The following is a 26,287-nucleotide window of genomic DNA, read 5'->3' as shown; positions in this document are numbered from 1 at the left end:
ACAGCACTTCAACATAAAAGCCAGGGTGATGTATTTGGTTTCGGGAATTTATCTCGAACGAATTTTCTGAACAAGAACACGGGTTCTTGAGATGGGATTTGCGTCAGAAACCCTCTCATCACTGTATTATATGCGAATATACTTGGGATACGGTATTTCCGAAAGCAGCCTTCTCGCGTAGTCTATGTTCCGGTAGGCAGCAAAGCACAGAACTTTGGAGAGAGCAAACGAGAGAGAATCGAATGAAAGGTGAAAATGAATGAAGCTTGTGCGTGGATCTGTTGGACGATTCTCATGTTGGAGCATTTTCGTATCAGTGATGCACTCTTTCTTCTCCGTCTTCTTCCTCTTCTACCATCCTTCAAATACTACTTTCTTGCAGCTATGCTTTTCTAATCTTGAAATTTTTAAAAATAATCCATGCATAAGAGAAATGTTATTTATTTTCTTGATTTATTTAAAAAAAACATTCTTTATTCTATTGGTTTTTCCACTAAACATATAAATTCGATGTTTGATATAGAGAATTTGCGTAATTTGTTCTGGGATTCGGATTTGGATTTGGATTCGGATTCGGACTCTTTGGGATGTCTTGTCAATTGGTTCAGAGTCTGATCGTTGGACGTTTGTTGTTCAGATTTCTCATCTTTTTTTTTTCTCCTCCTAGGTTCTTGATTCCTTTCTTGGTTTGACAATTGAAGGTTTGTTACTAGAATTATTAATGTCGGGGCCGGATCGGATCTGAACAAATTATTAAGTCTCTACTTTTCAGTTTCTATCTTTTAGTAGAATCAAAGCTAGTTTCTGAACCGTGGTCAGGTCAAGGATCTTTTCCCAAATTGGTCTGAGTCAGATTCTTGACAAAGTGGAAATCTTTAATTTATTTCTCCCCAACTACCTGGCAGGCATAATTTTACTGGTTGGTAGTCGTAATGAAATAAATATTGAATTCAGGTCGAGAAATAACAAAAAGAAATTGATATTGAATTCAAAATTTGATTCATTTTTTTAAATCATTGAGTTGCCTAGTTTGACAATTTTCGTGTTACTTGATCTCGTTGAGATTCACACACCAATATTATATTTATGTGGCAAGCTGGATACCAATTAATCTAACTTGGTAAAGAGCGAGAGAGCTCATTCCTCCCTGCCAAGAAGAGAAATCAAAAAATTCATCAAGAGTCTGAGATTATATAATGGATACGCCACCGCCACCGCCACCGCCACCGCCACCGTCAAAGACAGAGCTTCTGGACATGCCACTTCATACCATCGGCTTCGAGCTTGACGAAATTTCAGCTAAAAAAGTTTCAGGCCATCTTCGGATCAACTCGAAATGTTGTCAGGTGATATTCCTATGCTTTGGTCTTTTTTGAAGCCAACAAGGCACACACGGTGTAAAATTTGAATATACTGTTCTTCATTCGTTAAATGGTAGAATACTCAACGTCCATTATGTAATTAAACTATTAAAGTGACATAGTCAACACACTGGAAAAGTTACTAATTGCAAAACTATTCTGTAGCTAAAAAAAGACTTCAACAAGTCTTCTTGTAAATACAGAAAATAGCACACCGAGAAGCTAGAGATGGCTAATCTAAGATGCTTTTTTTGTGATATATAGTAAAAGATGTTGATATGTTGTAAATTGACAGTAAGTACATGATCGGTGAATTGAGCATTGCGATTGAGAATTTGAGATGTGGATGTGCAGCCATTCAAGGTGCTTCATGGAGGGGTGTCGGCTTTGATAGCAGAGTCACTGGCTAGCATTGGAGCTCACATTGCATCTGGACTTAAAAGAGTGGCAGGCCTTCATCTTAGCATCAATCATTTAAAAAGCGCAAACTTGGGCGACTTTGTCATCGCTGAAGCTACTCCAGTAAATGCTGGTAAAACCATTCAGGTAGAATACCCATATTAATTTGTTGGTATTGTGTTTCACCTAAGTCAAGATTTGCTTTCTGAGTACCAAGCGTTGGTAAGATCTTGTGCCTTTGATCTCACCGATCACAGAGGCACACGATAGAGTACATGTACATACGTGGGCTTGTCTTAGAACAATTTAGTTATGTAAATGATGTATATGACTAAGCTATGGAGGTATTTTTGAGCAGGTATGGGAGGTTAACTTGTGGAAATATGATCCTTCCAAGACTGAAGTTAAAACATTAATAGCATCATCACGAGTTACTCTTCTTTGTAACTTACCAGTGCCAGAATCTGCCACATTTGCTCCTGAAAATCTCAAAAAATACGCCAAATTGTGAGCCTAATGTTGCTTATATTTGTACTCCCATTGGTCAAATGTAATTGTATATATCTGCCACATTTGCTGCTGAAAATCTCAAAAAAATACGCCAAATTGTGAGCCTAATATTGCTTATATTTGTACTCCCATTGGTCAAATGTAATTGTATATATCCAATGATTAAATAATTCAAATATAATAAACTTTTGCATATTTATCTAACCAAATGAGCCAATTCACAGTCTTGATAAATTAAAATTGATGTAGGCTCTCTAATGTAAGTTGCGGGTTGGGAACATAAGTTTTCAAGTAATCTTAACCGATTACTCAAATACAAAAATACATTTTAATAATGTTTATTATGTTAATTCAATGAGTGGTAAGTTATGAACATAAATAAAATTTAGCGCAGCGAAGATAAAATGAAATAGTTTAAAATTAAAGAAAATTCAAGAGTGATATTTAAGTATGCTTTGGAAAAAATCCAGAGACAGAGAAAGTCAAACCCTAGAAAAGAATCCATTTCAAATAATACTTAATTTATCAATAATTATGATGAAAATATCGATTAAGTAATTACATACTGTATATAGTTTTTAGTTATTTTTGTTCGAACCGTATAGCTACGATTCATCTTCTCATGTCACTTTTTTTAGTAGATCTCTTGTGAGATGGTCACACGAATCTTTATCTGTGAGACGGGTTAACCCTACCGATATTCACAATAAAAAGTAATACTCTTCACATAAAAAGTAGTATTTTTCATGGATTACCCAAATAAGAGATTCGTTTCACAAAATATGACTCGTGAAACCGTCTCACACAAGTTTTTACCTTATTTTTTTTTTACTTGATAAAATTGACTAAGTCAACAGGATCATAGCAACCAAATCAAATACCCAAAAAATGACAAATAAGTCATTTGTTAATAATATAGCATGATGATTTTTATTTATTATATAATTTTTTTGATGTTTGAATTTATTGTATTTATTTACTTTATATCTTTTCTTTTTTATATGTGTTTTCTTTTTGTTGATTTACGGGAAGAAATCATTAATCGATTTTTTTCTTTATTTTTTTTCGTGTTCGTGTATATATATATTTAAAAATTAAATATTCTTACTAAATTCGTTAAATTATATTTTTATTCAAAATTTATTGACTCCGTTAAATTAGAATAATTGAAATTTATTGAAATAGTTTCCCATATTTGAGTAAATTCGTTAAATTGTTTCCTTCTAGTTTTTTTTTAATATTTTAAAGTAATTTCCAAGGATGGAAAGATGATATGTGAAAAATAATATTTTGATTTACTTGAAATTAAATAGAACAAATTTCTTTCTATTGTTCAAAATATATAAGAAAAGTTGGCTGACTGAAAGTAAAAAAGATCTTGTTAATTGTAAAATCATATATATAATCAAATAATTGCATTGCCTTTTTTAAAATACATTAAAAATTTGTACTTGCTGTAAAAAAAAAAAAAGAAAGAAAAATAATTGTACTCGCCAATTTAAACCTTCAAATAAATACTACTATATAAACATGCACCAGCAAACATTGAAGAGCACTGCACCCGATCAACCTTTTTTTATATTAATTAATGATACATAGTATTCTGAAGAGAAGATATATAATGACAAACTTTAGGATTTTGCAGTTATTTCTCGTCTTTGTGCTCATGTTTTCCACAGGTGTGTTCTTTAATTTTTCCCCCTCTTTGTAATATTTTCACAAAATTCTGATTTTAATTTAAATTATTTTTTGAGTAAAACGTTATTTTACACAAGTTCCCTAGCTTATAATTAATCACACAAAAATAAATAAAATATTTAATATAATCTCTATTGTGTTAAATGAGAAAATTTTAATTTTTAGTTTTTTTAACTACCTTGGTATAATTTTAGATATTTATTTATTTATTTATTTTTTCTGTCAATAAATTTAATTTATAATTTTGCGTGGACAGATAAATTTGCATTCTTTGTTTGCAGGTATTAATCACATATATGTAGAAGGGGAGGTTCAGCTCTGCAACTTTGGGTCCTATTACATTGGTCCTTGCAATGGAGAATCTTGTATTAATTTCTGTCGTGGGATCGATTGTGGGACTGGATATTGTCTCGCCCCTCCGAGTGAACTTTGTGCGTGCTCGACTATCTGATTTATCATAGTTTGAAAACTTTAATGTTTATATTATTATTATTATTATTATTATGGGATCGAAGAATTACATCGTTTGATGGGAAGATAACACATTGATTGTCTCTACATCTTTATACATCAAGTGTTTGACTTGAATTTACATACAATAAATTAGAGTTATTCAATTTTCTATTATCATTATCTTTTATTACTTATTTATATATTATTCATCGTTCTGTCAGTTTCGGTGCAAAAACTTTTTCTCTTTTATTTTTTTCTGCAATTTTGTTATTATTGAATTTTTACTATTAGTGGGGACTAATATTGCAAAATCTCAATTCCCGTGGAGTACATTGCCATTGAGATTTTATACATCTATAAATCTATAAACAAAGTTGGATTTGTGAGCCTCACTGAACTATTTGTTATTTCACGCAAAATACTACGTACAATTATAGGTAGATTACAATGGAATCATTCCAAACAAGATTCGGATTTTCCTGAGCTAGATGGTGGGCAACTTTGTTTGCCAATCTCGACATATGATTTAACGATGAGAATTCTGGACTTTTCGACATGACATTATAATAGTACTTCTACATTTCGAATTTTTATGATTTATGATTTATCATATATGTTTAGGCAAAAACTTGTGTGAGACGGATCTCTTATTTGGATCATCCATGAAAAAGTATTAATTTTTATGCTAAGAGTATTACTTTTTATTGTGAATATGAGTAGAGTTGACCCGCCTCACAAATTAAGATCCGTGAGACGGTCTCATATGAGACCCATTCATATGTTTAAGTTATATATTATACATCTGATCTGGTCATTATATCCTGGTGCAAAAACAACAATATCTCATTAATTAATAAAGATCACAATTTTTGGATTTAACATAACAATAGAAGTTAGGAATTCACGATTAATCATCCTTTCCCTTAATTTTATACAGAATCCCCCCAAAAATAACAAATAACCGAAAAACGAAAAAGGCCTTCGATCTCAAGTGTCAAAACAAGTAAGCTCATAAAATGTACCAAAAAACCAATCGTTGAGGAGCGACGGGGTAAAACATTAACAGTAAAGATTATGGTTAAAAAATTACCATTAATAAAATCAATAACGTACATACTTTTATTTTCAAGATTATTTAATTTATTTAATGGATTAATTTTTTAAAAAAATCATATTTATTTAAAAGTTATATTATGATAAATAATTATCAACTCAAATATGCAACTATATTTGTTATAATAAATAAATATCTGTCATAGAGCTCGTATGTATTGTTTTGGACTACCAACATAAAAATAATCATCATTTTAGTTTTTCAAAATCTGATATTGATATATTAGAATTCGAGAATATATATTTGGTCTATATATGGATGAGTTCCACTCAGTACTGGTGAGCCGTAAACGCAGATAGTCAAGATAGAATGATTCCTTGCTTTGGAGTACAAAGTGTGTTCCATCCCATACCTTTGCATATCCCACATAATCTGAATCTTAATAATACGATTGGTCTCTTGCATGATGTATGCAGGCTAATCAATATGTCAAAAATATTATTTTTTATGGTGAATATAGATCGAATCGATCTGTCTTACGGATATACATAAGTCAAATCGTCTCACTGGAGACTTGTTCTTTTACGATAAACGTCCATTTATATTATATAAGATTTGTTAAACTTACGACAATCATCTGAAAATAAAAATTATTCATAGTCATAATCTCATACTAATGTTTTATTTTAGAGTATGAGATTATGATTATGAATGAGATTATGACTATGAAAGTTTGAGATTATGACTATGAATGAGATTATGAATACGAATAATTTTTTATTATATACAGACTATGAATAGTATGAGATTATGACTATGAATGAGATTATGAATACGAATAAAATACTACTATATAAACATGCACTAACCGATATAAAGGCATTGCACCCAATCAACCTTTTTTACATTAACACACAAAATTCTGCAGAGAGTATATAAAAATGGCGAACTTTAGGGTTCTCGTTTTTCTGCTCATGTTTTCCGTAGGTTAGTATATATTTTTTCTCCTCTATCATATTTACATGTAACGTCTATCACTTTCTGTAAAATGGCAAACTTCAGGGTTTTCTCCTTAATTTATATATCCATGTAACTATCTATCACTTTGTTCACCATTAACTACTTTTATCATCAAAAGATTTTTGTATTTCCAGCTGAAAATTCAAATTTTTCGACGAACAATTTTCAAGTTAGGAGATTTCCACGACGGTTGGTTAAAATTCAAAATCTTCACCATTATCATTTCATTTGCAGGTGTTTATCATATTTATGTGGAAGGGGAGGAGGTAGACTGTAACTGGGGCACCTATCGCATTGGTCGTTGTAATTCCAGAAATCATGAAGATAACGCTAATTGCAACGGTTTCTGTCGTCGGGCAAATTGCGGGTCTGGATTTTGCATTAACGACGACCAGAACCCCAGAAACAATATATGTGAATGCTTTCCTGTTCGATTATTATCTTAATTCGAAAATTGAATAGATAAATAAATAAAAAATTAAAAAAACCGTTTTTTTTTACTTTCTTTTCTTTTCTTTCTTTTTACCTGTTAAGATTGGAACTTGTACCTAACTCAACCCCAAAAGCTAGCTCAAGGGGAGAGGATTGTCCAAGTCCATATATGTAACTCCCATGTATTTTATCCAACCGATGTGAGACTAACACATCCTCCTCACGCCCAGGAATGAACATCTGGAACGTGAAGTTTACAAATGACCCAATTATGGGCAGAACGGGTGGCTTTTATGTTGACTTATAATTAACAAATTGGGTGAAGGTGGCGGGTAGGAAAAATCGGGTTAATTGAATATTGATAGTTATATCGTGTTTTTATAATTTTATTTATTAATTTTATATTTATTTGAAGGTAAATTAATTTATAGAACGATTAGGATGGATGGAAGGTGCAAGTGTGTTCCATGCTTATTTTTTACAATTTTTTTGGCTCTAGGTTTTCTACATTATCGTCGTAAATATTTGTTCTTTCCATTCTCAGACGCGGGAAATCTAATTTTTATCTTCCTGTTTCTTAGGCTAGAGAAGAACATAAAATCTATTTCAGTGGCATTTCTTCTGATTTTCATTTAATATTTTTTTAAGGAAAATGGTTTTTTTTTTTAAAAAATATTTTTCTAAATTAGTTCCCTTATTATCACACCAAAATCAGATAAAGATAACCTATTTGATGTAATCTCTATATCGGTACATTCATGTTCCGCTTCGTATCTGTCAGAAGCCGGTCATTGTCCGTACAACCTCTTAACACCAGCGATTACTCCCCACCCTCTTCAACATCATGTGTCACCTCATATTTCAAAATTTATTAAGATTAATATTATAAAAATATTTACTAAGTCTTCTTCAAACCTCAATCTAATTTTTGTAACAGTATTTTACTAATCTAATCGAAAGCAGTGTTTTGTGTGAAGATAATGCATTGATTGTCTCCAAATTTTATACATCTAGTGTTTGGCTCAAATAAACAATACATGATTCATGTCATTTTTCTCACTTAAAATTATATGTTGGGATATATTTGTTGTGAATTTTGTATATATACTTCAGGGATCATCATGCTAAATATTACTGTTTATAGGCTTTTTTGTGTGCGTGCCGAATTTGATAAACACCTGCAAATAAAATGATAACATTATTTCTAAAGAGTAACCATTTTGAATTATAACTAACCATTATGGAAATCTTGTAAACTGAAAATTTGTTCGTCGAAAAATTTGAAATTTCAGACCATAAAATTTTGGTACATAAAGTAGTCAATGGTGAAGAAAGTGATAGTTACATGGACAACGGTGAGAACCCTAAAGTTTACCATTTTACATAAAATGATAATTACATGTAAATATGATAGAGGGAAAAAATATACTCACATCTGGAAAACATGAGCACAAAAATGAGAACCCTAAAGTTTTCCATTTTTATTTACTCTCTACAGAATTTTGTGTGTTAATATGAAACAAGTTGATTGGGGTTAGTGCATGTTTATATAGGAGTATTTGACACCTTAAATCTGCAAGTACAATTTGCTTTTATTTTAAAATAGAAAGTGAAATGATTAACATTATATATATTGTTATAATATGATTTTTGAAATTAATCAAAATTTCATATTTTTACTTTCAAATGATTGACTTAATTTTAACAAGAGTAGGTCTCTTGTGAGACGGTCTCACGAATCTTTATCTATGAAACATGTCAACCCTACCGATATTAACAATAAAAAATAATATTCTTAGCATAACAAGTAATATTTTTTCATGGATGACCCAAATAAGAGATTCGACTCACGAAATTGATCCATGAGACCGTCTCACAAGAGTTTTTGTGTCAAGATAATGCATTGATTGTCTCCAAATTTTTATACATCTTGTGTTTGGCTCAAATATACAATACATGATTCATGTCATTTTTCTCACTTAAAATTATATGTTGGGATATATTTGTTGTGAATTTTGTATACATACTTCAGGGATCATCATGCATAAATATTACTGTTTATAGGCTTTTTTGTATGCGTGCTGACATATATAATTTTAAGTGAGAAAAATGACATGAAAAAATATTATTTTTATAGGCTTTTTTTGTGTTCGTTTCACAAGAGACCTACTCTTGTTAAAATTAAGTCAATCATTTGAAAGTAAAAATATGAAATTTTGATTAATTTCAAAAATCATATTATAACAATATATATAATGTTAATCATTTCACTTTCTATTTTAAAATAGATGCAAATTGTACTTGCAGATTTAAGGTGTCAAATACTACTATATAAACATGCACTAACCCCAATCAACTTGTTTCATATTAACACACAAAATTCTGTAGAGAATAAATAAAAATGGAAAACTTTAGGGTTCTCATTTTTGTGCTCATGTTTTCCGTATGTAAGTATATTTTTTCCCTATATCATATTTACATGTAACTATCATTTTCTGTAAAATGGTAAACTTTAGAGTTCTCACTGTTGTCCATGTAACTATCACTTTCTTCACCATTGACTACTTTATGTACCAAAATTTTATGGTCTGAAATTTCAAATTTTTCGACGAACAAATTTTCAGTTTACAAGATTTCCATAATGGTTAGTTATAATTCAAAATGGTTACTCTTTAGAAATAATGTTATCATTTTATTTGCAGGTGTTTATCAAATTAATGTGGCAGGAGGGGAGATAGACTGTAACGGGGGATATAGCATTGGTCGTTGTAATTCTAAAAATCAAGAAGATAACGATTATTGCAACACTTTCTGCCATAAGTTTTTCGGTTGCGGGTCCGGAATCTGCATTAACGACGATCCCAAACCCCAAAATAATATTTGCAAATGCTTTCCTGTTCGATCATTTTTATCATAATTCGAAAATTGAAGAGACAAATAAATAAATAAATAAAAATAAAAATAACCAGTTTTTTACTTTCTTTTCTTCTACATACTTTAATTTATTTCTCGATCGAGACTTATTTTTCTTTGTCCGTCAATAATGAATAATATCAAACGACGTAAATACACATGTGTAAAATAATGACTATTCGTACATGAATCACAATCATAATCATTAATGGATCGAGTTGGTTCATAAAATTTTGTTTAAAGTATATTAGATTTTGTAGTTATGAATAAATTATACGAAAATCATTACGTATCTAAATGAATATAGAGTATTTTTGTAAAAACTAATTCTTATATCATATATATATATATATGATATAAGAATTTTTAAAGTATATTAGATATTGTAGTTATGAATAAATTATACGAAAATTATTACGTATCTAAATGAATAGATTATTTTTGTAAAAACTAATTGGTGTTATATATATATTTGGGGTGGATATATATATATATATATATATATATTATGTTTGCAAATAAATTGAATAAAAATCTCTCGAAACAAACGTAGCAACACTTCTTTTTGCAATTATTTTGGTAGAAATGGATTTGTTTGATTGTTATGATAATTAATAATGGATCAAATATGTGATTAAAATGACAATATTCTACATTTGATTATCACGTAAAAATAAAATAATTATAATCAACTTGTATTTCTTTTTTAAATTTGTTTTATTTTTACTGTCCTAACATGTGTTTGTCTAGGACATGTGTTTGTACTAGACTTGTCACATGTTATGCCATGTCATCTTCTATTATATTATATATATAAAAGACCAAGTCATCATAAAAACTCTCCGAGAATTCTAAAATATTTATTCAGTAATTACCCTCCCTACCCACTACCACATTAAAAACATTTCACTCAATTCATAGAGGATTGAAAAAATGGCGGACTTTAGGATTTTCCAGTTGTTTCTCATTTTCACGCTCATGTTTTCGATAGGTTTGTATTTTTTCCCCCTCGTACATCATTTTTTACCGTAATCACTGGGTTACAGAGCCCGGTCTCGTTCAATGGTGTTTTTGGTTAGCTTGAATGATGACATGTATCTCGTTTAAGAAAATTTAAAATATTTGGTCATAACATTTTTGGAGGATTTTGAAAACATGACATTATTTGATTGATATATTGAAGATATTGTGCATGATTGTTTCTTGTTGATCTGATATATATTATTTTACAAGTTTTCATAATTAGTTCGATTAATAAATAATAAACAGACATTAAAATAAAATATGTAGACAATTTTAACTTAGTTTGCTCCAATCCAACTACTCCACAGGCCACGTCCAACATCGAACAAATCCAATAAATAAATCAGTGTTACAATCAACGATGATACAACTTGAGACTTTCGGCTAAAATAATATTATTTTATTACGTGTTTAGAAATATTTTTAAAATATATTATATTTGAATATGTAGTTTATATATTAAGATATGTTTGTATTACTTAATTAATAATTATAATTTAATACAAAAGTACGACACTCATTTATCATAAATATAATATATATTTTTAAAAAACCAATAATAAATATTCTTAAAAATAAAAAAGTGTACTAAATTGACTTTAATAAGATAATATGATTTAAAAGAAAATTAGTTTAAAAATAACATTTATTTTTGTATATGAATCACGTATTAATTGAGATATTTATAATAATTCGTGTACGAATTTGTCAGTTTATTAATATTTTATTTATCAAATTATTTTTGTAATTGTCAAAAAACATATATAATAATTCTCTCTCTCTCTTTTTTTTTTTTTTTTTGGTATTAAGTGGATATTATCAGAATGTTACTTGATATTAAAAATAGCTGTAAGCATTTCTTGCTGAAAAAAAATGTAAGGTTGTTGAGACAAACTTTTTGCACACTTTTATTGTCAACAGTCGCGAAATATTTTATTAATAAAATGTTCTTGCAGAATTTACCGTGTAATCCTAAATCTGGCCCAATTTTTTTTAATTTTCGCTCATTTTCTTTGATTTAGGGGCGCGCTATTTTTTTTTTTTTAATCTTGATTTATGGCATATCTTGCTGCCCTTAATTGAGAGATAGAGCTTCGCGCGCGATGCCTAATTATTTGATGGCGCAAGCACGCGCATTTTATGGATTTGTTTGTTGCTAGTATGTTGTACTACTATTCGTTCACGAAATTTTGTTTTGGTGCTAATTCGTTACTTGTGTAGGATAAATTTGTTCTTTCGAGAGGATACACCGAGACAAGTATGGCTGATAATGCTTGTTTTCTCATTGCCGTATGGCGATGCAGCTATTGTAGAAAGATTATTTGCGTTTCTGCATTTTGAGATTTGTTTGTTTTTTTCCCTCAGATAGTGGCCTACTTGATTCTTGGGTGCCTTGTAGTTTGCATCGTTTTTAAATGATTATGGTTATGTTGATGATTGATAAAGAAAAGTCATTTAACATCTCACTCAACTTTGAAAGACACAAACTGCTGTTGCTAACTCATGCTATTGAGATATGTGCATATGAGGATCTGCATTTTATGATATAATTGAATGAGACTTTGGTCTTGTTCAGTTGTTCTGTTTATGTTTGTGTCTGCATGCTTTTTCCTGTATGAGTAGATGATGGTTTAAGTTATTTGAAGTTGAACTGGAGAAATGTTTTTTGATGATCTGTTTCACTATGCCTGTATATTTGTCAGATGATTTTACGTTATCCTTGTCTATTATTGAAGTTTAGCTTTTGTATTCATATTCACATCGGCATATAACATTGGATAATTACATGTTCTTATTTGAGATTATTCATCTTTGGAATAAATAACTGCCGTGCTTATGTCCCATTCTCCCATGTTTATATCCAGATAGTATTTATTCAATTCCCTTTACATTAAACTTTGCTTTGAGTTTGGGGGTGGATATTAGATTATTGGTATGATGCTATAGTTCCGTAGAAGGCATAGGATCGAATTCAATTTCTATTGCTTTAGTTGTTACACACTTGACTGGCATCCTATTCAAGTGAGTTTTGCATATTGCTGTTATGGATGATTAGTCCAACTCTTAATTATTTGATACCATCTTGTCTTCAGAAGGGAATTAGATAGCCACTGAGTCTTGCTTCTGCCTTATTCGAACTTCGAGTTATATTCATTGTTATTTGAGTTTCTTTTACTTTTGGAAATTGTCCATTAGGCTACTATCTAGGGCATAACTGTATTCTTATTTGGTTGAATTCTGTAGTTGTTGGAGTAAAAAATGGCAGCTAAATACATCTCATTTTTAGTGGGAACGATTGCGCTTGTGTATGCTGTTGACCATATAATTGCCGATCAGAAGATTTTTGGAGGTAAATGTTTTATGCATCAAACTCAAAACTTTGTCTATATAATTTTCTGGTATTGTGATGCCATTGGCATTGCACTGCAGGTACTACTCCTAAGACGGTTTTAGATAAAGAAAAAGGTTCCAGGCATGGCCTCGTACTGCTGGTCCCCCAGTAGCCATGGACCCAATCACGCGCCAAAATTTCATCATCAGGTCCGCTCTTCATCAATGAAACGGCACAGCTTTTTCCGTTTTCGCATGATGTAGAGCTCATGGTTTTTGTCATTGGCCACCAATGAATACCCTTTGAGGAATATTTTGTTGAATGTTTTCTCTCATGATTCTGCCTCTCACAGGCATAGACTCGTTGCAGCATAACGAGCGAAAATAATTGCCGTATGCACAGCATATTTCTTTTGATTTGATTTTGGTCGCGCCTTGCCAATGGTTGATGCATGTTTTTCCCTTTCAATTGGAGGTAGGCCTTTGAAGGGCTTCGTGTGTTTTTACTTTAATTTTCATACGATGATATGAACATGTCTTGTCTAGGGAAATGCCGTGTAACGTGGGATCCACTTCATCCAATGATTCAAACTACATGGTATTATGTAGCCTAGAATCTTCTCCTGGCTTCAGCTAGCTGTTCCACATCATTTATCGCCAACTCCGCCTCTATTCTGGAGTTGCAAAGTGTAAGCTTTGTGCGTCCCTCAATGTAATTTTTTCACCAAAGTATGTGTTAAGATTGCTCGTTGGACCTACCTCTACCCCAAAAGTTAGTTCAAGGAGGAGGATTGTCCAAGTCGATATATACAATTCTCAGATATTTCATCCAACCGACGTGGGACAAATAACACACATTTCTCACGTCCAGGAATGAACATCTGGAGCGTGAAGCTTAGAAATGACCCAACAATGGCAGAACGAGTGGTCGAATTATAGACAGCCCAACTCATAACGGTGGAACCTGGCTCTGATACCATGTTAAGATTGATCATTTGATCTAACTCAACCCCAAGAGTTAGCTCAAGGGAGATGATTGTTCAAGTCTATATATGCAGCTCTCGGATATTTCATCAAATCAACGTGGGACAACTAACAGTACGAGCATCAATTTTTGTATTTTCGAAAATTATAAGCAATACAAATTGATAATTTTTCTGACTGAATAATTCGATCGAATATTTATTTATTTATGTAATGAACCAAGAGCAATCTATGCAGATGTTGATTAATTTTAACACACATTTTTGCAATGAAAATTTATGAATTGGCGCAAGTCTTGTGCTGTGTTTTTTATATAATCTATGATATTGCCGTAATAAAAAAAAAAGTATTTAAAACAGCTCGAAATTAATCTTTTATGATGTCATAACAACGTCAACCCCTTTTTCATTCGTTGTTTCGGGCAATATTAATGTAGTCAAAGTTTGCTGATAAATTTGCATATTAACGACACAAATGGTTTTAAAACCAGTTTCTTTTTCCATCTCTCTTTATTTTTTTAAAATTAAATTTATTTAATTTATTGTGGGTGCTGCACCTTTCATGCATGTGATATAAATCCCATACTTTAAAATTTGCCAAATTTACTTTTTGTGATAATATAAATATTACATGGTTGGTCTCGTGGCTAGTATTGATTGATACAATTCAATGCATGTACATACATGCTTTTGGGTATGAACTGGGGGCCTTAATTGTTTGGCTTGTCTCCCTCGTGTGTGATATTAAAAACAGAACTAAAATTAATTAAAGCCAAAATAAAAGCCTAAACTAAATTTCTAAAAATTGAATAAAGTTATAATTTTATTACATATAGTAAATAAATTTAACAAATCAAAAAAAATAAAAAATCCGACCCGCCTTTCCTCTACCACTCGCATTATTGTTAGAGTAGGTCTTTTGTGAGACGGTCTCACTAATCTTTATATGTGAGACGGGTCAACCCTACCGATATTCACAATAAAAAGTAATACTCTTAGCATAAAAAGTAATAATTTTTAATGAATGACCCAAATAAGATATCTGTCTCACAAAATACGACCCGTGAGACTGTCTCACACAAATTTTTGTGATATTATTATTATTCAAGTTTCGGTTTTCTCGTTTTGGATCGGCGACCCAATTAACGCCACAAAGAAAAGTGTAGCCAGGCAGTACTTGGTGAATGTTCAATCACGATAATATCTCCAACGACCCACGTTCCTATTGGAAAATGGTGCCACCAGTTCTAGCAAAAAAATGAATTTTCAATGGGCGTAAACAAATTGAATGCGGCTCCAAATTCTCAAGTCCACCAAATTAGCAGTTATAGTTTGCATAAAAACGAAAGCAAGCAATAACGAACTGAAGTCAATTTGAAGTGAAGAAATCAAACACCCAAAATAGCTTAAGTTGGAATTTTTGAAACCAGAAGTGCAATGATGTCGGACTAGCGAAGCCTTTTATCTTTCAATCTACATCGATTAATTTATTTATTTATTTTTCACTAATATAATGTGTTATTTAAATAATTAGTTTTATTTTTTATGGTTTTGATTTAAACGTAGCATGAGTTCTTGCTTGCGATTCAAAATGTCTTGTGATTGATAGATATTAGGAGAAATTAAAATATATATAATAGAATTAGTTGGACGATAAACATAGAATAAGAATGGAATGATTCGAACACAACACACGCGCGTGCAGACACACACGATATAGATATATATAATATTAGTCACCATCAACAATTTAATTGCCTTAAAAGAAGACAATTTATTTTCGATGCCGTGTTAATATGAATATATATATATATATATATATTCTACATAAAGATTAAACCTTGGGAAAGTGCTTCTGATTAAAATAGCTGAAAAAAACAGGAAAAAAAAATTGGTGTTTTCCTTTCCTCTCAATTTTTTAAAAATTAATAGTTTGAATTATCATATTTAAACCGATAAACTACTTCCATCTCACTTGAAAACACTTCTTAATAATATATCTTTTCAAATTCAGTGTTAATCCAAACACAATGCATAATTGAATAGATATATATTTTTACAAATTTCGTCAACTTTTCAAATTTTGTTACCAACTAATTAAATAATCAAATACTTAAATGACTTAATATATTATCACGTAAAATAAAAATACATAATATTTATATTTATATATTATGTATTTCTCAATTTTAAAAGTTTTGATTTCTCTATTTATTTCATATACCAAATATATTGTGTGTGCTAAGACTCACTAGTATGTATTAAATGCATATACATAATATGTATTAGTACACTTATGCACGCATTACGTGTTTATACAATATTTTTTATAATTATTTGGTTTATATTTAAATGAAAATCAAAATATGATTATAAGAAATAGTGATCAACTACATTGCAATTTTGATTTTAAAAAATAAATAGGAAAAAGAAAAAAGACTCAGGTAGGAATTCAACCAACAACTTGATGTCTCTATCCATTGAACTATATGAGACAAGTATTAAAGTTTTAAATTTTTATTAATATATATAATTATTAAAATATAGAATGACACACCGAAAATTAATTTTTTCAGTGTTTTAAATTTAATAATATAGATGTACGATACCTGACCGCTAATATAAGAAGAGACCCCCACCGTTTTCATCAGTTTTTTTTTTCAAAAATAACTGTGAGGCCACAAAGCTCCAGACCAGCAAAAAGCAAAGATATACACGAAAGTAGAAAAAGAATAAATTATATTTAATTTAAAAAAAAAAACTTGAAAATTATACAAATAAATTAATGGAAAACAGAAATTATGCCACGTAGAAAGATATAATAAATATTGTGACAGTACAATGGAGCAATTATTGATTTAACTTTTTCTCTTGTAATAATAATTTCTTTCCTTTGCCCAACTTTTTTTGTATTAGCCAGCTCTGCATATTGTTCGCTCCTCCCTTTAAACCTTGCCCCTTTTTCCTTGAAATCTCTCTTTTCAAGGACACCATTCTTCTTCGCTGCTTTTCATAAATTTTTGAAGAAAGAAAGAATTTTGGAGATCTTGTAAAGGTTTGTCGCTTGATATTTCTTGCGCGGTTGTCTTATCGATCTCCTTCATTCATGAATTTGATATTTTTATTTTATATTGTGTTTTGTATTATGAGATCATTTGAATTGTTTCCCGTGATCTGAACTATTGTTATTGATTATTTGGAAGATGGGTTTACTTTAGCGTTTGCTAAGCTGTTGTTGATTAATCTGATTGGGGAAATATGTACCTTGCTGTGATCCTTACCTGGTATAATGCTGAAAAACTCAAGAAACGCGGATGATCTTTGCTTGTACAATGCTATCGTGTTCTCTTAATGTCGAAAGGGGAACAATTGTAAAATGGACCCGAATTGAAGTATGAAAATACTGCTTTTTGAATTAATTGTTCATCTAGTTGCGAAGGTTTATGAATCACGCAAGTATCCAAGAGCTGTTTTTAATAATCAGCTTTGTTTTAATTCTCATGTTGTGGCTCCTTAATGGTCCTGCTGTTGGAGGTGAAAAGTTGGGATGTGCTACTTTATAAACACAGAGGCGGTAGAACTGCACTAGCTGTTTAAGAATGTCATAGAAACCAAATTCAGATAACAGTGACATCCTGTTTACACTTTACATTATGGGTATTCACATAAATTTCATGGGTGTTTCTGGCGCAAAAGTAAATTTGCCTGGATTCCTGTTTTCATTAAAATTCATTGCACTATATTTTTCTGGATCCATAGGATGTCCTAGAAAGGAGTAAAATTCAAAATCTTTTTGTTGAACTTCTATGTCTATGGTGTGAATTAATTGCTTTGTTGGCTAACAAAGCACTAGTTACAATCAGCATTGTTTGACCTCATGGAGATTGTGAAAACTGGATTATCTAAACTACTGGAGAGGTCGTTTCTTGAGACGCGAAGCTTGACTTAGGCAAGATTAATAAAGAAGGCAATTATACACTGTCCAAGTTTGTTTCTCTTGATGATTCTCATCAGTTTGTTGGAATAGATTTCAGAAGAAACTATGCTCAGAAGTGTTTCATCTTCTCAAACTAAAAGGAATGATGCTAACAAACATTATTTACTTATCAAAATGCGTCAAAATTGATATTTGTTCTGCATCAGAATCTTGCATCAAATTCATACCAATAATTTCTTCTCAATAGAAATCATAAAACCTTGTGGAAATTACCAGCCAATAGTAGAGACTATAAAATATAACCTTTTTTCTGAAGTAAGTGGCTTAAGTTTACATCTACAGCTATTGACTTTTCATACTTTAACGTTTTAGTCAAGAGAGATGATTACATGAAAGAAACAAGTATTTCATAAATGCAATGATGGGTGGTTGAGCATTACGCCAGCTGGCACACTTTTGTCTCAGAATACGAAAAATGCCTGCTACTGTGGATTTTTACTTCACAAATGATTAATTAAAATTTTATGGTTGTGATTTGAACAGTCCTCTCTTGTTTGATTTTCCTATTCTTATAGATGGTAGTGTTATAATATTCTCCTCTATGGAGGTAGCACGATGATTGATGCAGCTATCACTATGGAGTGCGAATTTTTGAAATATATTCTTGCTTACAATTTTCTTTTTTTGTTTTCTTCCAGCAATTTATTTTGTGGAAGTGAAATACATTTCTGGTAAAATCTTTTATCTGTATCACAATCATTAGCAGTGGGAGGATAAAACACAATGTCTAGCTCAGCTAAAGCTCTGGAACCTGCATTTCAGGGAGCGGGTCAGAGAATGTATCCACTAACCCATTATGTTGTTGCACCTTTATGATTTTTGTGAAAACTATTCATTTGCACGTGTTTTTTCAGTTTGAAGTTTCTACATTTTTTTGTTAGACTTAATATGTTTTAGAGGGACTGAGATCTGGAGGATTGAGAACTTCCTACCTGTTCCTTGGCCAAAATCTAATTTTGGTAAATTCTACGCAGGAGATTCTTATATTGTTCTACAGGTGCTTGGTTATTTCCTCTACTCTGTAGTTATGAGTTGAATTTTCTAAATTTCCATTTGGAGGTACTTGATTGTAAAGTAGGGAAAAATAGGCTTCACGTGTCAGAATTATGTTAAATTTATTGTTTTTCTCTCTGTTACATATAGACAAGTCCTGGTAAAGGAGGTGCTTTTCTTTATGACATACATTTCTGGCTTGGAAAGGATACTAGTCAGGTTCAAAATTTATTCTTCTTGGTCTCAAGAGCACTTTAATTGTTTCAATCTTGTAACTTGAAGCTCCATGTTATTTTTAGGATGAAGCTGGAACTGCAGCTATCAAAACTGTCGAACTTGATGCTGTTCTCGGTGGTCGGGCTGTGCAATACAGAGAAATACAAGGGCATGAGTCCGACAAATTCTTGTCATATTTCAAGCCATGCATCATACCGTTGGAAGGTGGTGTTGCATCTGGATTTAAGAAAACAGAAGAAGAAGAGTTTGAAACGCGGTTGTATATTTGTAGAGGGAAACGAGTTGTGAGATTGAAGCAGGTGGAGTAACGTCCGGTGCACCGTAAAATTCTAAATATCGACAGGAAGTAAAATAATTTTTTCCAATAACATGTAGGTTCCCTTCTCCCGGTCCTCCCTAAATCATGATGATGTCTTTATTCTTGACACAAAAGACAAGATATATCAATTCAATGGTGCAAACTCCAATATTCAGGAGAGAGCCAAAGCATTGGAAGTAATTCAGTTTTTGAAGGACAAATATCATGAAGGGAAGTGTGATGTTGCCATCGTCGGTATGAACACTCCCTCAGTGGTTTTCTGTTTATTTGGTGTTTTATGTTACTTTGTTGTGTTTTGACATGGCATTATATTAATTCTCTAAATGTGAATCCCCACTTCAGATGATGGAAAATTACAAGCTGAATCAGATTCTGGTGAATTTTGGGTTCTCTTTGGCGGGTTTGCTCCAATTGCTAAAAAGGTTGCTACTGAAGACGATATTATTCCTGAGAAAACTTCTGCCCAGCTTTATAGGTTGTTATTTTTTCACAACTTATTATTTTTGTCTCCGAGATAGCCAGTGGTCGTTATAGGTTTCTATGTCTGGTAATTGCTAAATCTATTAGCAATGGATAGCATTCAGCAATCAAGTTATTGATGACACGAAACTGGGCATTTCTTTTGAGATTTTGATTGATCAATTCGATCTAGAAAGTAAGAGGCAACAACATATATGGTGATCATAATTAACTCGTGCTTTCATCATTTCCTCGGCTTTTTACAGCATTATTTCTGGTCAACTCAAGGCAGTTGATGGTGAACTTTCAAAGTCAGTTCTAGAAAACAATAATTGCTATTTGTTGGATTGTGGTTCTGAAGTATTTATTTGGGTTGGCCGGGTGACTCAAGTTGATGAGAGGAAAGCTGCTATTCAAGCTGCAGAGGTAAAAACGATGAATTTGTATCTCTATACTACGTAATAATGGATTTTCACAGCCAAATGATGTTCCAGGATTTTTTGGCTGGCCAAAATAGACCAAAAGCAACTCAGATATATCGGCTTATCCAAGGTCATGAGACACATGCGTTCAAATCCAACTTTGATTCATGGCCTCTAGGGTCAGCACCTTCTGTGGCCGAGGAGGGAAGAGGAAAAGTAGCGGGTATGTCTTTTGCCTTTTTTCAGATATATTTGCTCTTACACGTCTTCTAAATAGAAAAATATTTTACAATTTTTTCAGCTTTGTTGAAACAACAAGGTGCTTCCACAAAGGGGACAAGCAAAACTACTCCGGTCAATGAGGAAGTCCCTCCACTGCTTGAAGGAGGTGGAAAGATAGAGGTTCATTCCCTGCTTTTCTTTTATGGATCATCTGGAATTGACTTACATATAGATGCTATTGGACAGGATTGCTTGGAGTTCTAATTTTTGTTTATTTCTAGGTTTGGCACATAAATGGCGGTGCCAAAAATCTTGTGCCCAACGAAGACATTGGCAAATTTTACAGTGGGGATTGCTATATTGTGCTCTATACGTACCATTCATCTGAAAGAAAGGAAGATTACTACTTATGTTCTTGGATTGGAAAAGACAGCGCTGAGGTACCATAAACTGTTGTGGGGGTTAAATAGTTAAGAATCTATTCCTAACTGAAGAAATTGGAAGGAGAAGGATTTATGTCCAAAGATTAGTGATCGGAATGGGGGTGTTATATGTTATGTATTGCTTGCACAAAAATTTTACCTTCTTGGATTAGTGTTAATGTATTTTCACAACTATCATATCGTACTGCTCTCTATGTTGATTCCATACCCTTCTTCAGACAGTTACTTCTGTTAGGTTTTCAGCTGTTTAAGAATTCTAAGAAATTTGTGAAAGACATATCAAGAGTGAAATTAAGAATCCAGTTTACTGGTATGGAAAAGATAAGATGGATTTCCATGAAATGTTGAAGGACAAGTAAGATATTAGCATTTATCAGTTGGCATGTTTTCAATTATTGAATATAAATTGCAGAGTACTAGATAAAGATTGATTGTTCTCTTCAATGAAGGAACACATATAATCAGTTAGGAAAATGGATATGACTGGTATGAGAAGTAAAATTAGGAGAGAACATGCCAAAATGTATATTGGATGGACAGCAGGGTATCTGCAATTTATAGATTTCAGAGTCATAGATAATTATGGTTGGCGAGTCAATACATAGGGGTTTAAATCTTAGGAAATTTAGCTTTGAAGATGATCTATGGTGGATGAAATTGAAAAAAGAGGATTCCTATGAGATTAAATTATGTTACCTGATTATATATTGTCAACTGTTGGCTGAAAGCTCACCCATTCTGAATATTGTGAGTAAATCCTGCATAATTGTGAGAAAGTTATTTGCTTATGTTTGATGTGTTTCCGTTTCTCTCTCTATGTTCTATGAAATCAAGTAGTCTGGTTTTCTGTCATATGTGCTCTCCATTATTGGCTACGAGATTTTTATCTTTATGCCTTTTCCGAGATTTTGACCTTTACACTTCATATATTAGTATTAGTGTGTGATGTGGGGTGGGTGGTGGTATTCTTGCAATTTTACCGAGCCTGCCTACAGCTCTCACCCTAATTTTACTTTATGAGCTAAGAACATGCCTGTTACTTTTACTTTTCTGACATCTGGAGGCAAAGAGATTTGAATTTTTTATGGTTTCTATTTGCAATCATTTTGTCATTTAGTCACTAATAAAACTTGGTCCCCAATATTCAGGTGGATCGAAAGCTCGCTGATAGATTGTCCAGCACAATGTATAACTCACTGAAAGGAAGACCGGTGCAGGGTCAGATATTTCAAGGGAAAGAGCCGCCTCAATTTGTTGCCATTTTTCAGCCTATGGTGGTCCTCAAGGTATGCCTATGGATATTGAAAATAAAGGGAGAAAAATAAGTTGTAACGTGTAATCAAATGATAGCGAATCCGTGTAATCAAATCAACTTGTTTTATTAGGGTGGAATAAGCTCAGGTTACAAGCGCTATATTGCTGACAAAGGTTTGAATGATGAAACATACACTGCTGATGGTGTTGCGCTCATGCGTATATCTGGAACTTCTTTGCATAATAACAAAGTCATTCAAGTTGAAGCGGTATGTCAATTGACATGTTTATACTTAATGCTGTGTACTTTCGAGGATTTTCTGTTTCAAAGAGTTCTGCCTGTAGGATTTAGGTTTTGGGACATCCAAGCTGAGAAAAGCTTAGTCTCCTAGTTATTTCATTGTAGGTGTATGAAATCTGGACTGTTGAATATTTGGGTAATGTCTATGATGTTATAAATCTAATCTGGTTATTTTTCAGGTGGCAACATCGTTGAACTCAAATGAATGTTTTCTGCTGCAATCTGGATCTTCTCTTTTTAGTTGGCATGGCAATCAAAGCACCTTTGAACAGCAACACCTAGCAGCCAAAGTTGCAGAGTTTCTGAAGGTATAAAGTTTGTTGAAGAAGACTTCACCGTCTCTAATTTATCTTGTAAAAAAATATCTATATATTACATTAAATTATCATCCAGCTTGGTGGTGTTGAAAAGAGTGACTTCCATGCATGTGATGTGGGAAAATGAGAAGAGAGTGGAGAATGTAGGATAAAGTAAGAGAATGAGGAAGAAGAATTGGGGAGGATACTGGGGAGATGAGAGAAAAGGGAAACAAAAAAAGGGGGGAGGGGGGTTTGAGGCCGAGAAGAGGAAAAAGAGAGAGAAAATCTCAGCAATGTGATTAATCAAAATCTGTCATCTATTTGTTATCAAAAGCCAATTAGAAAAGAAAGTAGATCAACCAAAACAAATAGAAATCCTATCTTGTTTACGTTTATTCTTTTATGGACAATATCTCTCCAGAATCCATTTATGCTAAACATGTTTTTCAATAATCGAGGCAACTAGATGATAAGTATTTTGGAACCGAGTCAGTTCCATTGAGGAATATGCATTGGGATGGTTTGTTCAAGAGCAAAAAAAAACTAGTTGTATTACAATCTCTTTGACTGAAGTGCAGACATAAGATTTGTTGATTGATTATAGTAGCAAAATGTTTCGTAAAAAGGTGTCATACTAGGGGTCCTTTTTATACACGTGGAAGTGTCTTTATGGAATCTTACATTGCAATTAACAACTACATTACCTTGATAAACTCAGCCTGGTTCAGTCGTCAAACACGCTAAAGAAGGAACTGAAAACTCATCCTTTTGGTTTGCCCTTGGAGGAAAACAAAATTACACCAGCAAGAAGCTATCTCCGGAGGTTGTCAGAGATCCCCATTTATTTGGGTTCTCCATTGATAAAGGTAGCAGTTTTCTTTGATGTGATGATTTTTCTCTCCTTGATCACTTGATTTCTTTATATTGATATCTAGAGTGTAGTAGTAATATCTCTTGGCTTGTTTTGACATATTTTCTTCTCATGCACGTGCTTCCATGTGGGCGCCCAGGAAAGTTTGAGGTATATGCTGTTAATAGAAGTTGTCTTAGAAGTTCTGTTTAAGCTATATCTAAATAATTATTATTATCTAGGTTGAAGAAATATACAACTTCTCTCAAGACGACCTCTTAACCGAGGATATATTAATACTTGACACACATGCCGAAGTCTTTGTATGGATTGGTCAGTCCGTGGACCCAAATGAGAGGCAAAATGCTTTTGAAATTGGACAGGTACTGGACGCTCAAATTTTCAATTGTTAAAGTTGTATCTCCTATCTGTGCTTTACTGACTACTTAAAGCATACTGCAGAAATATCTTGACATGGCTGCTTCATTGGAAGGGCTGTCTCCAAATGTTCCATTGTACAAAGTCACAGAAGGAAATGAGCCATGCTTCTTTACCTCGTATTTTTCATGGGATCCTGCAAAAGCTAACGTATGTCAAAGATGGTTATTTCACTTGGATGTTTTCGTAGTGTTATTCTGGTTTTGATTAATTTCGCGTTAACCTTTCACAGACAATATGGGGATGCGCCTTAGTCCTAACCCAAAATTTTTCCTTTTGGTTTCTTTTATGAAATTTGTTACTTTGGTTGTTTCATCTCGATCACTTCTGTAGGTATAAACCTTTTTCCTAATGCTATATGCTCATGTTGACAAAAGAAATTCACATTTGCCTAACAGGTGCCTGGAAACTCATTCCAAAAGAAGGTCATGTTACTCTTTGGTGCTGGGCATGCTGTGGAGGTAAAGGTTGATCTGAGGAATTTTCTTTGACTCAAATATGTTTCCTTTTGTCATCTGCTTTTTGTTTTTTTCATTCATATCAGGAGAAGGCCAATGGTTCAAATCAAGGGGGACCAACTCAAAGAGCTTCAGCATTAGCTGCTTTGAACTCGGCGTTTAAATCCACTCCATCTCCAAAAGCTGGTTCGGCCTCAAGGCCCATGGGAGCAAGTGGGGGTTCACAGAGAGCAGCAGCAGTGGCTGCTTTATCATCTGTTTTGACTGCTGAAAAGAAAGAAGATGTTTCTCCTCCCCGCTCGAATAGAAGTCCGGCTGCAGGGACTAGTCATCATGGTTTTATAATAATGCCCTTCTAATGCGTAAATAGAGTTACATTAGCCGACTTTAGTTCTGTGACCAAAATAGTCACCATTCTTGCAGCTGCAGCCAAGTTCGAAGATTCTGTTCAGATTGAAGATTCCAAAGAAGTTGTGGAAGTCGAGGAATCTGAAACAATTGAACCTATATCAGAGGCAAATGAGGAGGATTCAGGAACGAAGCCTGAGATTGACCAGGACAAAAACAACACTGAAACCATTCAAAGCACATTTAGTTACGAACAGCTCAAGGCTAAATCTGACAACCCTGTGACTGGAATTGATTATAAGAGGAGAGAGGTTTGTTGCTTTCGATCGCATTATCAATTCCACCTCAGAGTATTTCTCTCTGCTTATTATAATGATTCATTTCAGGCTTATCTCTCTGACGAAGAATTCCAATCTGTACTCGAAATGACAAAAGAAGCATTCTATAAGTTACCTAAATGGAAGCAGGACATGTATAAAAGGAAAGCCGATCTCTTCTAGGACTCCACTGCTTTTCAAGTACTGTTCTCTCTACCTTTCGCGGATCTTGTTTCCTTTCTTCGTATACTTCCAGCGCAACCTGATTTTATGAGGTCACATTACGCCTGGATTCCGCTTCTTATATTTTCGTATCAGCCTTTGAAACATTTGTATCGGTTTGTCATCTGTTGATTTCTTGAAGTCGTCGTCAGTGTCTTGCGTATATGCAGAGCATTGCAGCATATTTTGAAGATTGTAGTTCAAAGGCAAGAGACAGATTAAATTATTTGATTTGGTTGTTATGCCAGATGAGTTTGTGATTATTATCGTTTGGTGTTAAATAATCAATCACCTTTGTGTAAATGCTTGCACTGGCAAGGAATGTAGAAGAAGTTGCTTAAAGTCAGACGGATGGATGGATTTAATTGTGAATGCTTTTGGGTTTTGTGAGCTTCTTGAGACAAATTTGAGTGAGTATTGGTTTGATCCTGAATTATATAATTGATTGGTGTATTGTTATATTGAATTAATTTTAATACCTCGCTTTTTTTTTTTTTTGCAACCAAACTTCACATGTTCCGTGTATTCAAA

General features: G+C 32.6%; 2 protein-coding genes across 4 annotated transcripts; both read left to right on the top strand.

Annotated features, from left to right (window-relative positions):
- Positions 1-483: 483 nt before the first annotated feature.
- On the top strand, positions 484-2,463 carry LOC140969782 (1,4-dihydroxy-2-naphthoyl-CoA thioesterase 1-like). Its single transcript, XM_073431237.1, has 3 exons — positions 484-1,346; positions 1,716-1,907; positions 2,119-2,463. Exons 1-3 carry the CDS (start codon positions 1,197-1,199, stop codon positions 2,269-2,271), a joined length of 495 nt encoding a protein of 164 aa, XP_073287338.1. The 5' UTR covers positions 484-1,196; the 3' UTR covers positions 2,272-2,463.
- Positions 2,464-17,069: 14,606 nt separating this feature from the next.
- Positions 17,070-26,222, top strand: LOC140969831 (villin-3-like). Of its 3 annotated transcripts, none has more exons than XM_073431331.1 (22): positions 17,070-17,232; positions 18,881-18,953; positions 19,072-19,171; positions 19,318-19,386; positions 19,467-19,703; positions 19,780-19,957; positions 20,066-20,198; positions 20,449-20,608; positions 20,677-20,827; positions 20,906-21,006; positions 21,108-21,266; positions 22,418-22,555; positions 22,655-22,792; positions 23,004-23,132; positions 23,842-23,989; positions 24,134-24,144; positions 24,216-24,356; positions 24,436-24,561; positions 24,810-24,872; positions 24,956-25,205; positions 25,293-25,528; positions 25,604-26,222. In XM_073431331.1, the coding sequence occupies exons 2-22, from the start codon at positions 18,898-18,900 to the stop codon at positions 25,715-25,717; spliced, it is 2,838 nt and encodes a 945-aa protein (XP_073287432.1). In that variant the 5' UTR covers positions 17,070-17,232; positions 18,881-18,897; the 3' UTR covers positions 25,718-26,222. The 3 variants fall into 3 exon arrangements, with proteins under 3 accessions (XP_073287432.1, XP_073287430.1, XP_073287431.1); XM_073431329.1 differs by having other exon boundaries at positions 18,813-18,953; XM_073431330.1 differs by lacking the exon at positions 17,070-17,232 and having other exon boundaries at positions 18,813-18,953; positions 25,604-25,735; positions 25,929-26,222.
- Positions 26,223-26,287: the final 65 nt, after the last annotated feature.

Source organism: Primulina huaijiensis, unplaced genomic scaffold (assembly GCF_012295235.1).
Source record: "Primulina huaijiensis isolate GDHJ02 unplaced genomic scaffold, ASM1229523v2 scaffold42781, whole genome shotgun sequence".
Taxonomy (NCBI): domain Eukaryota; kingdom Viridiplantae; phylum Streptophyta; class Magnoliopsida; order Lamiales; family Gesneriaceae; genus Primulina; species Primulina huaijiensis.
This window is presented reverse-complemented; position numbering and strand designations above follow the sequence as displayed.